Raw genomic sequence first — 12916 nt, forward strand, 5'->3', positions numbered from 1 at the left:
TGCGATAGCCTAGTGGCTTAAAGTTCTCCCTTGCACACCGGGATCCAATATGGGCACTGGTTCTAATCCTGGCAGCCCCGCTTCCAATCCAGCTCCCTGTATGTGGCCTGGGAACGCAGTCAAGAATAGCCCAAAGCTGTGGGACCCTGCACCCACGTGGGAAACCCAGAAGAAGCTGTGGGTTCCTGGCTTTGGATTGATTGGCTCAGTTCTAGCTGTTCTGGCTGCTTGGGGAGTGAATTATCAGACGAAGATCTTCCTGTCTCTTTTCCTCTGTGTATGTTTGACTTTGCAATAAAAATATAATACTTCATTAATGTGTAACCATTAATTAGTTAACTTATGGTCTGTGTTTGCTTATGCATTTAATTTTCATTCAGCTATCTCTTAACTGATGTGATGCTGTGGACATGTTCTGTTTGGAAAATAAAAAGAAAAATGTTTATGCGAGTCTCCACTTCCACCCTTCCCCCAAAGTTTCCTTTCTTCACCTAACAAAAAATAGAATATTGCCTCTGTTTTGTAGTAGCATTCTAGGATATTTGAAAGGAACATATGTAACTTAACAGGATGCTAGCTATTACATCACTAGTGGCATTTCATAAAGTGCAATGCTTGAATAGAAATATAAAACAAATATTGGATATTTTCAAATAGCAGATGTTATTGGACAGAGATTCAGCTTTCCTGCTATGCCATTGAATACCTCATTTGACAAAGGAAAATTCTTTCTTCAGGAGACCTTCAAAGATGTTAGAAAACTAAATCTTACGTTTGTTAGGAGATGTAAAGTTACAAGATAAGTAGATAGCACAAAATAAAGGGAGAATGAATGTGATGCTGCGTAATTCACTGATGAGTAGAATAAGTGTTACTTGGAAGGATGTAGTATTTCCTTAGGTTCCAAATGAAGGCTATTGTGAAATCAGAGGAAAGAATTTGGCCTGAAATCATCAAACGGAGTAAAAATAGCAAAATGGTTTGTGAATACAAACCATCTGTTCTGTAGTGTCCGAAGCAGAGAGACTGAGGAATTCTGCAGGAACGCTTCTGCATTTCAGGATTGGGTAGCTAGTCAAACTTCAGGCTCACTCAGGTTCATTATTTATTCCAGGCTCAGCAGCCTCAAGGAAGTACCGAGAATTAGAAAGTAAATGTACATGAAGTAACTTTTACCATAATTAAATAATTTATGCAGGCCAAAGGAAAAAAAGCACATGAGGTAAATTCTTCATTTATTTTAACTATGATTTCCATTGAGGATGACTTTGATTCTAGGCTCAGTAACATGGAAGAGTGTCTGTTTGATCCCGTCTCCCTGTGTCCTGTCTCGGATGCAGCAAGTAGGGGCTCAAGTACTGGGTTCCCTGTCACCCATATCAGAAGTTCCTGGCTCCTGGCTTTGTCCTGGACAACCCCTGGGCATGCCAGCTGGTGTATGAAGCAGCAAATTTTCTCTCTCTCTCTCTCTCTCCTTCTGCCTCTCTCTCTCTCTCCTTCTCTCTGTCTCCTTCCCTTCCCCACCCTGTCTTACACACACACACACACACACACACACACACACACGGTTTGTTTTTCTCCTTGTGTGTGTCTCTGTGTGTATCTTCCTTAGGAGATAGCACACAAGTTTCAGGTGCATTTGTTGAAATATCAGTAGGTGATTTAATATGCAGCCAAACTTGAGCACTTCTGTAATAAGAACACCGTAACAATCTTTCCAGAACCAGAGAGCCATCTCATGGGATAAAAACATACCCTGTTTTTGCAGGTTTGAACTCTGCAAATATAAGTGAAAGGCTTGGAAGTTTTGACTCTTAAGGGAGATTTCATCAGTTTCTTCTCTGGAAAAAAAATAATTTCCTAGAGTTTAATTTATCTCCATTTTTAAAATTTTCAAATTTTGTAAGCGATATTTCCAAGAATGTATCAGCTTTTGGCTGCAAGAAGAAGTCACAATCTGGTTACAGAGGGAGCCAGTATATTATATAAGAAGAACATCTTGTCATGAACTGAATTCTGTGATTCTCATACGCCTGTGAACAGGTTTATGCTGATGCCAAGCTTTAGATTTGTCTGCCATAGCCAAAGCATTGAGTAAAAGATGTCATCAATGTTCACTGTCATAGTTCTCCTATTTGCATCAGAGAAGAAATTCAGATGTTTTGATAAGACAAGGTTGAATCAGAAAAAAAGAAAATATGTCAAAGAGTCAGTAGTAATATAGGACCCAGTGTCTTGGTGCCATTTCATGAGTTCAGTGTCAGTCTGAGGAACTAGAATGCCTTTAGAGAATGGTGACCTTAAAAAGTGTGGCTGTTTTAGAATGCACTGGATTACTGAGTTTGCTTGTGGTACTGTTGCAAATGAATCCAACCAAGAACTTCAGGGCTTTATAGATGATACTAAATAACAGACATAATCCAGCCTATAAATAGGACCCAGAAATAGGAAATTCTAGGTGATAGTGTAGGAAATTTAATTTGAGTGGTGGTTTTTAACCCTCTGGTATGAGACCAGTGGCATAATCTATTCTAGGAAAAGGAATTGGCTACATGAATTATTAAGAAAGTAATTCCATGAGAGAAGGTTGTAGAAATGTCCTCATTCCAAGCCGTACTTGAGGTTCATTAAGAAAAATCAAGGCAGGTTTTTCCTATAGCTTTCTCAAATTACATGTACCACTACTTTTTTTTCATGTTTTTCTAGGAATTTCAATGTGATTTTACCCTCCAAGCCTTATGCCTGCTGCCCAGGTCCTATACAAAATATGCCTTATTTGATGTCCTTCTTTCACAATGTTGAAACGATAGTACTCTCCCATGCCAAGAGCAGGGGTAGACCCCAAGTTACTTCAGCCATCATTGGTTCCTCTTTGGGTCTGCATTAGCATGAAACTGGAGTCTGCAATTAGAATCTGGATTGCAACGTGGCTACTCCAGTATGAGTTGTGGTCGTTGTAACTACTTCCTAACTATTTATTTCATATTTAACATATGCTTTTTTCTTTTTTCTTTAACAACCATAGAGTTATTTTTCAATTTAATTCAGTGTTTAGTTATGTTGCCTCATGACCATCATTCTTATTTTTAAATGAATTTGGATAAGTGACAGTTGGAATAAGTCTTTTTGTTGCCTAGACTTACTGAAGGGAAAGGAACATGAATACTGTATGTAAGTTTCGACTTTGTTGGATTCCCAGAAATGAAGGTTACACTTTTAATACCATCATCCACTGATTTGGCATAACTGAGTCATTTTTATTATATTATAGAAGTTCTCAGAACAGCAATGCTATGCAGATGAGTGAGTGAACTGAATAACACAAATGTGGTAGTTTTGACTATAATTCCATAGTTACTGTTTCATGATTACTTTTCAAATATGTGAGCTCCCTGGGGCTTGTTTTTTTTTTTTTTTTTCTCTTTTTGTTCCTTTAATATAGCTCATTTGTTATTCAGAAATTCTTGCATAATAGTTTCATTGCCTTGATAAGACTTTGAATTACCTTATAATATGGGATTTTAGGCCTAATAAATCTGTGATGAAGTACACTTGTATGAATCATGGGAATAACTGATGAAAGAATAATGAATGCTCTCACACCCACTGCTGGTTGCTTTAATGATAGCTCTCATTAGGTAGGTGTAATTTTGCTAAAGCTCAATCTGGATTAACCTAATGTAATAGATTTTTTATGGCAAATGTGAGCTTTCAGGTTCCCTCGTTTTAGGGGATCAATGAAATGAGCACTCTCCTCCCAAACACCGTTGCAATCTATTTGCTGTTTGTATGATAATTTTATCTTCATGTCCTCCTCCAATCTCAGTTTTGTGTTTATTTCTGCACTGTAATGTAAGTGGAGTGTATCTTCTGCAGAGTGAACAGGCTGTGTATTCTTTAGAAACTCTATCTGTAGCACCAAAATCAGTGCCTGTACAATGAGCATATGCAGTGAATACACTGTAAACTGTAGGTACTGTAATTGACTGTAATCCCACTTTCACTGCAGCCTTCACAGGTGAAGGTAAATTCCAGGAACAACTGTGCATGTAGTAAATTGAGTATGCATGTATCTTTCCACTCTCTCAGTTTTGATTTCTATTCAGTTTTCCTCAGTTCTCTGTGTGTTGTTCCTCCAAAGTATATGATAAAGGCAAAACAGAATGCCCTTTCTGCTTTCTTGTGGCCTGTTCTGCTGTAAATCTTTGGGTTCTACAAGTAAACTAGACCAGAATGTCTCCTCCTGCCTGTTCTACAAATTTTCTTTCAAATTATTTCTAAAATCTTTCCTTAGCTATTTGCTGAGGACAAAAGCAAAATAAAGACCAAGGCAAAAACACAAATACAAAACACCCAATTGGGTATTCTTTGACTATAGGAACATGGTTCTTTCATCAATCTTGTTTAGAATGTAAGTCTATTGGATGTAAGAGTGCACTGCAATCATATAATCAATTTTAATGTTATCCATTCAGGAACGCTCAGAGTTAATAATTGTTATGCCTTTTAATTTTTAAAACTTTTTAAATATGTACTAAATGATTGGTGCTGTTTTAAAGTTCAATCATATGATTTTAAAATAAAGGAAGGTATCATCAAACATATATAGTTAACACACATGTTTGAAGTGATTGCTCTGTTTCAGAAAATTTCAGTTTTGAGGAAAAGCAATCAAAACCTAGCACAAAATATCAAAAGTCATGACAGGGACAGTCTCAATACATTTACTATATTATATAATATAACCTATATTATATAATATACTATTTTATATAATCATATTACACATTCATATTATATAATTATTTACTATAATATAGTACTATATTATAGTAATATAGTATTATAGTATATCATATGGTGTATATATTATATAATCACATTATATATTAAATATAGAAAATCACAAAGCATATTCCTTTAGTGCAAACATTTTTGAAAAAACCGTATGTTTGGGGATAAGATTGCATCATTAAGAATTATTTCTGTTGGTGGTTGGATTTTTTTCTTTCTTCTTCTGTGTGTTTTTATATAATCACATCTATGACCTGGTAGAAATCTTCCTAGCAACTAGGTTCCTTAAAGTGGATTTAGGCAGTGCCAAGATGTTCAAGTGCAAAGAGTATTGATGCCAAGAGTGAGGTGTCTGGAATTAGAGAAAGGCCCTGAATGCAGTGAGAATCATTTCCCATTTTGTTTCTCCCCTAAGGGAAACACAGCATGAAACAAAGACACTGTAGAAAATAAAACAGTGAAAATTAGTCTCCATGGCTCTTACATACATATAAAAATAGAGATGAAATGCAATGTGTATGTACCTTTTAAAAGGGAAATGTTTATGAAAGTGATTTAGTTTCCTCCATTCCTTCTTATGAAGTCATGGTTTATTCTCACTGTGTTAGCTGCTCTACGTTCAGGAAAGCACATCTGTGCTGTGTAACATTTTGTAGGTTATCGCAGCACAATCTTTTTGACTTACTGTACTAGTTTTATCAACTGGACTTACATATGTCACCTTTTTATACTCGTCATGTAAGGCAGGAGTTAAAGGCAACAAAGCATTTAAGTATTGGCATGCCCTTGAATCCTGGTGACCCATATCACTTTTTTCCAGTTTCTGTGAAATTGAACCTGGGATGAACAAACTTGTCATTAATCACATTTAGATGTAACAGTTCGATTTCTATAATGCATTACTTTGCAGATGTCAGATGGCTAGATTCTTCCCTCTGGTTTTGGTTCTGGTTTACTCATATTTCAGAGACATCACAACTTTGTGCTAGTGAAAACTCTTATCTAAAATAAATAAGCTTCTTCATATTAAATTCTAAGTGTGAAATTAATCCAACATAAAGAGCAAAATAAATTGCTATCTTTTTTTTTAAAGATTTATTCATTTTATTATAGCCAGATATACACAGAGGAGGAGAGACAGAGAGGAAGATCTTCTGTCCGATGATTCACTCCCCAAGTGAGCCACAGCTGGCTGATGCGCACCGATCCGAAGCTGGGAACCAGGAACCTCCTCCGAGTCTCCCACGTGGATGCAGTGTCCCAATGCATTGGGCCGTCCTCAACTGCTCTCCCAGGCCATAAGCAGGGAGCTGGATGGGAAGTGGAGCTGCCGGGATTAGAACCGGCGCCCATATGGGATCCCGGGGCTTTCAAGACGAGGACTTTAACCGCTAGGCCACGCCGCCGGGCCCGTAAGTTGCTATCTTTATGTGTACCTTGTAACAGTGAAAGCTTCATCTTCCTTTGAGTTATAAACATCTTCAAAACACTTGTGCCCAACATAAATTTGGAGGTTAGCAAAAATACCTTCAGGGTAATTGTTTCTGCCAAATCAAACATTAATAGATTTAAGTCAGACAGACTCTGTTGTCTGCAAAAGATTTACGAAAGTTTTTTCTTTTTTAAAAATTGTTTTATTGGAAAGTCAAATTTACAGAGAAAAGGAGAGACAGAGACAAAGATTGATCTTGCATTTGCTGGTTCACTACCCGAGAGACTGCAATGGCTGGAGCTGAGCCGATCCAAAGTCAGGAGCTTCTTCCAGGTCTCCCACTTGGGTACAGGATCCTGAGACTTTGGGCCATCCTTTACTGCTTTCCCAGGCCATAAGCAGGGAGATGGATGGGAACTGGAGCAGCTGGGATAGGAACTGGTGCCCATATATGATTCCTGGCGCGTGTAAGGTGAGGACTTTAGCCACTAGGATACAGTGCTGGACCCTGCAATTTTTCTAAATTGCACCTGTCACTAATGATCCTTGCAATGATCTCAGAGACAAAGGCTGCCATACCAAATTTTCTGTTTCCTCAAGGTTACTCTGCTTCTTTTAGCAGTAATGTACATAACTTGACAACAGAATTTCTCAGTATATTGTTTGAGATGGGCACAGGGTATTTCGAGGTTACAGCTTTCACAAAGCTCTAAAGCAGCAGAGGTCTTCTGTCAAATGTTGGGTATCTTTGGTGTAGATTTTTAATAGGAGGACTGTTTTTTAATTCTCCTTTTTAAAAAATCATATAGTTTTTTAGTATTTCATTACTGAGCCATGGACAAACATTTTCTCTCCATCTCTGATGTATACTCCACCAAATGCTTTCTGCCCCTGCAATGAAAACCAAGAATGAAGTTTTATAGGTGAAGTAAGGACCAAGTGGGCAAAATTGTAAAGCACAAGGTGTAATTCTCAGGCATTGCAACCTAGTGCACTTTGACCAATTGCATTTCATTTGGCTTCGGACCAGTGATTGCTGTCAGTTTTCCACATCTCTCCCTTTTGAATGGGCATGTCTAACTATTAGCCTACTCTGCTCTGTTACTGTATTTTGGGAGTAGATAATTTGTTTTCTGATTTCACAAGTCCACAGCTGGCGAAATTTGTACTGAGGTTCCTCATGTCCTCCTAGACATTATTTAGATAAATTAATTACCAAGTGGAACTTTTGAGCGGATAAAACTTAGTTTATTGGTTTTTAGGTTAAATTTCTTTGTCTTTTTCTTACAGAACAACATAGAAAAATAATAGAAGTCAATAAGCACACATAGATTTAACAATTTTATCATTTTATCATATTCACATATTCACATGATATGTAAACATATGCCTGTGAATTTGAAAGATAGATTTAGTAATATTATATAATGTGGAATTCATGAAAAAAATCACAGATTAGGAAAATAGTATTGCATTACTTTTGTATGATAGTATAACTCAATTACAACAAGAGTTAATGAAATTTTGATGAGAATTTTAATTTTGAATCTGCTGTGATGAATTGAAACTGTAGGGGATATTGCAGTGGATAAATATGTATTGGATGTGTAATAGCTGTGAATAATTGGGTGCTGGAAGATGGAAGGCTCCATCCCAAGATACCTATGTCTTATTTGTTGTACTTTGATGGTTACTTAGAAGACTGACAGAATGTTGCGGTGTAATTAAGTTCAGAAACTTTGGAGATTTAGATTTTCTTGCGGTGTCTGGGTGAATATAATGTTATCATAACTGTCGTTGTGAAAATGATTAGAAGGAGTGAAGCAGGGACATGTTTTGACGATGTATGTTTTAACGATGCAAGAAGAAGCTGCAACCCAAGGAGTTGGAGTTCCTTAGGAGCTGGAAAAGGCATTGGAGTACATTCCCACCCCAACATCAAGAGAAACAAAGCTCTGATAACAGCAATACTTTACCCTAGAAAAATGTATTTCTCACCTCTAAAACTGCAAAATTGTTATTTATGTTATTATGAAATAACATACCTGAGATAAAGAGCTCCATGTTGAGTTGGACTGCATCCTTGGAAGGTAACCGTAACTCCATTTGTGAGAGTGTACCCCAGCTGAGATAACTGCATCTTGCTTGGCAGGACTGCTCAACCCCCTGGATAGGCTGTTCAACATGTTCAGAAGAAAAATGGGTTTCTCCTGGTTCCCCAACAAAAGCTTTCAAAGTTGGTAATTTTTCATCATTCAGTCTCCCAGAGTTGCACCTGGTTAGTGATATAAGTTTGTGGAAGAGAGATTTGGGGGGCTCAAGCCCACTCTGCACTGCCAACAGTAAAAGACTTCTACAACTTTTCAGTGGCTGGCAGTGTTCTGTATCTGCTCACTTGTGTACAACAGTTTCAAGACACTAAGTTGGTGCATGTGTTTGGGGCTCAACAGTTAAACTACTTCTTGGAACATCTGCATCCCTTATCAGAGGGCGTGGGTTTAAGTTTTTTCTCTGTTTCTAATGCCAAGCATCCTGCTGTGGCATACCTTGGGAGGTAACACAGAATGGCATAAGTACTTGGGTATGAGCAACCCCCACAGAAGAAGCAGATTAAATTCCTGGTTGTTGAACTTGGCCTGGAATAGACCCAGCTGCTGTGGGCATTTGGGAAATATACCAGGTCGGCAGGATTCCTCTCTGTTTTCTTCTCTCAGATAAAATGCAAACAGTCAAGTAAATCAAGAAAAAATTATAATTGGACAAGGTAGTTTTGGCTATTGTTTGAAAGAGATGTATCAGAACCCATTTTTTTAAACAAAGTTTTATTTATTTTTATTGGAAAGGAAAATGTACAGAGAGCATGAGAGACAGAAAAAGATCTTCTGTCTGCTGGTTCCGTCCCAAAGTGGCCACAGCAGACAGAGCTGAGCTGAACTGAATCCAGGAGTCAGGAGCTTCTTCCAGATCTCCCAGAAAGACGTTGGGCTATCATTAACTCGTTTCCCAGGCCATGGATAGGCAGCTGGATGGGAAGTGGAGCACCCAGACCATGATCCAATGTCCCTATTGGAACCTGGCAGTTGCAAGGTAGGATTTAGCCATTGAGTCATTTTACCAGGCCAATAAGCCATTTTTATCATGATTTTACTAGATGTTTTTTCTGTAATAACTGACTCCCTCAACTCTTCAGAGAATTTCAAGCTGGATCTACAGGGAGTCTTTTAAAGGTTAAATGAAGTTCAAGATTTTCATTTTTTAGCATCCCTGCTGAGACAAAAGATACACTAATTAATGGATTTTATGAAGCCTTGGCTTTACTGGAAATACAACTAAATAATTCCTCTGAAGAGTTTGTAACTAATTGCTATTTAACATAATTTGATTTTGAATTTCTCATGGAAAGCAGCAGAATGGAAGCAGGTGGTTATTATGAGTCCAAACATTTCTTCATTTTGTATTAATCATGCCATAAAGATATTCATTTATAAATTTTGTTCTGTAATGTATTTCCAGTTTGCTCTATTATACATATGGGAATTCACATTACATAAAATTAACCTTTGAAATCATTAAGTGCACTAAAATCTTGCTACTAAAAGCCTGGAACTGCAGAACTAAGTTTTTTTTCCAGGTCAAAGCATTTGGTACTAGGTTTTTTTGTTTTTATTTTTATCTATTTTTTTACTCAGCAGTCCATACATTTATTTTTGTGTGTTTTAAATAGAAATACTTACAGTCTGTGTGCTACTTACTTGAGATTTTTGACGATATGAAAACTACTCAGTATACTTTCCACAGGGAGATATTTTGAACAGTAACATACTGAAGCACATGTGTAGAACTGTGGAAGAAACAGGGCTACACGAAATCCAGAACAAGTCCAAGAAGAACAACCTGTATGTCTCTTCCATTCCCAAACGCTGGTGTGAAAATGAATACCACCAGTTAGGTGACTTAGCATAAGTAAAAGTCACATTTCATTATACTGTGAAGTGAGGAATTTCTTCAGAAGATCCTCATGAGGAATGTCATATTGTAATGCCACGAGCTAAGTCCTCACATCCTCCTTAGTATTACAGACTTAGTGAGAAGTTTTCATAGACCTTGTGCCTGTATTGGCTAACACAGTGAAGCTGAAATCAAGCAGTCTTAACCAGAATCCGGCAGGTCTTCACTCCAAGACTGCCTGAGACATTCTGAGATTTGAAGCTGTATCTTTTAAAAGGCAGTGGGACTTTCAGAGTAAGGTTTATATTTGTTGCATTATTTGGTGAAAGCTAGTTTTTTATGTCTTAACCATCTTTTATTATTTCCTTACTTGCCTCTTATTTTTCTGCCTCTATGCTTGCTGTGGGTCCCTCTTACTCCCAACCTGATTCATTCTTTCCTTCTTCCTTCCTCCCTTGTAACTTTTCTCCTTTGCTTTCTTCTCTTCCTTTTATCACCCTTTCCTCCACTTCCTTTCTTTTTAGGATTTTTTGGTAGAATTTTTTTTGCATCTAAAATGCTAAATCTATTTTTTGGGGGGCATGAATCTGACGAAAACTCTTCATGATTCTCAAGTTGTTATATAGGAGGAAAACCTCTTAAAGTCATGAGCGTTAAAACCTAGAATCTTGGATTCTTAGTTACTCTTTCTATGCTAAACAATTTGCAGATTTTTATTTGAAAGTCAGAATTAGGAAGGAGAGACTGAGAAATTGATCTTCCATTTGCTGTTCTATTCTCCAAATGGTAGAAATGGCCAAAGCCAGGAACCTTGGAGCTTCTCTGAAACCCCCACATTTCTGCGGGGCTTAAGGTCTTGGACCATTCATCCGCCAGAACTTGATCCGGGGCCCAAATGGGATTTCGGTGACACAGCAGAGGCTTCACTTGGTATGCCATGGTGCCATTGCTTTCTATCTAGTTGTGCTAGTGAACTCCGTTAGTAGACAGATCCTTGGATGACAAGTAAAGTGAATGTTCAAGAATCAAGGGGAATGCTCATTTTGTATTCAAATATACTGGTATATACTAGTATAACAAATTATGACTTGCAATTTTTAGCAAGTCATTAAGAAACAGATTGATATCTTGTTTGGATATTGTGATCACCAAAACAATGAAAAGTCATTTCCTCTTTGTACTCTCAGGTTCTGAGGTTTCTTGTCCTGGGGTGGACGTTGTTAACTTTTCTGCAGGCAATAATATCATCCTCAGCGAAGGACAACAGGATCATCATAGTGTTAAATTATGGCACAGCCTAAGAAATAAAGCAAGAAGATTCAAGATGAGACTTTTTATTCAACTAAGTAAATGATGTAGCCAGTCCTCAATTTGACTTGATTTGAACAAAAGCATTGAGGTATTTGTTGTACCTTGGTTATTATAGCCCGATTAATGTTAATTGCCCACAAAAAAATATCTCTGCATCCTAAATCCTGTTCACTGGCTTGCACTTTACGCTGTATGAGTGTTTGGATTTCAGTCTTGAATGTAATCAAGGACAGATACTGCTAGTTAAACTGTTAATATGTCAGGGGCCAAGGAGGTGTCAGATGTCCTGGCTTTTCACACTGTCTTGTTTGGTTGATTACAAATTTAATTAGCTAATAAGGGTTGATATTTGATTGAATTAAAGTTCTAGTCTTTTACTTCTTCCTTGCTTCATTTATTGCTAGATCTATTCCACTATCTTCACATCTGTGTTTATTTCTCTTTCTCTATTATTTACCTCTAAAAATGATAATAACTAATAAGCAATCTGTCTGGGGTGTTTGATATGTCTCAGGTATAAATCTTTTTTTGGCCTTAGTTCTGCTTTATTGACCTCAGAGCACCCTCAATGCGATTTTTAAAAAAAACCCTACACAATGAGAACTAAAACTGGATCCAGGCTGATGCTACCTTACCCTGTAAGAATTCCCCCAACTAAGGCAGGTTTATACAAAACACAAGAGGAAAAAAACTGAGGCAGTGTGGTGCCGAGTTGGGGGGTAGCTGGTTGGCAGAGGAGCAGTGGGTGCTGGCGTGGGCCTGTCACGCATCTTTCGTGTAAGTGCGTGGGCCTGTCACGCATCTTTCGTGTAAGTGCGAGTGCTAACTGCACTGCAGTGGGTGAGCGTCAGGAAGAGTTTGCCGTCACTTAGCTCCCGCACTAATGTCGTCTCCTGTCCATCCCACTTCTGCACATGGACAAGCTTGTCACCATCCAGTGTCACAATGGACTTAACCATCCTGTCATTTGCTGTGGTCTCATCGAACTCCACCCCCAGCTTGAAGCGGATGTCTGTGTTCTTGAAGATACTCTGTGTTTTTAGGACAATAGCGTCGCCTTTCTTCTCGATTGTGGTGGACTTGGTCATATTGGGCACTTGCCTGGTAGCAAAACCCACACCGAGTGACTTCATGTAGTCATCGAAATTCTTGCTTTCTACTAGTTTCCAGGTGGCCAGGAAGGCGTCCACCATGGTGGGACTGAGTGAGGCTGGTGAGCTGCGCCACAGCAGGCCTGCAGACTCCAGGACCGGCGGCCGTGATGCTTTTTATACTTGGAATTTTGTTAAAATGAAGAACACAGCAATTGTGTACTTTAGAATGTTATGAAAAATAAATTTCAGTATGCTTTTTAAATTTTTCATCATTCATGAGATAAATAATTAACAAGAATATTCATGAGAGAAATAACCGTTCAGTTTATAGTTTTGA

General features: G+C 37.9%; 1 protein-coding gene across 1 annotated transcript; it reads right to left on the reverse strand.

Annotated features, from left to right (window-relative positions):
- Nucleotides 1–12274: 12274 nt before the first annotated feature.
- LOC101516708 (fatty acid-binding protein, heart-like) lies at nucleotides 12275–12703 on the reverse strand. Its single transcript, XM_004577092.2, has one exon. It carries the CDS (start codon nucleotides 12676–12678, stop codon nucleotides 12280–12282), a length of 399 nt encoding a protein of 132 aa, XP_004577149.2. The 5' UTR covers nucleotides 12679–12703; the 3' UTR covers nucleotides 12275–12279.
- Nucleotides 12704–12916: the final 213 nt, after the last annotated feature.

This window comes from Ochotona princeps, chromosome 5 (genome assembly GCF_030435755.1).
Source record: "Ochotona princeps isolate mOchPri1 chromosome 5, mOchPri1.hap1, whole genome shotgun sequence".
Taxonomy (NCBI): Eukaryota; Metazoa; Chordata; class Mammalia; order Lagomorpha; family Ochotonidae; genus Ochotona; species Ochotona princeps.

What these genes read in the sequence shown, in the direction of transcription:
- LOC101516708 (XM_004577092.2), bottom strand. Translation starts at nt 12,678, where the DNA reads ATGGTGGACGCCTTCCTGGCCACCTGGAAACTAGTAGAAAGCAAGAAT.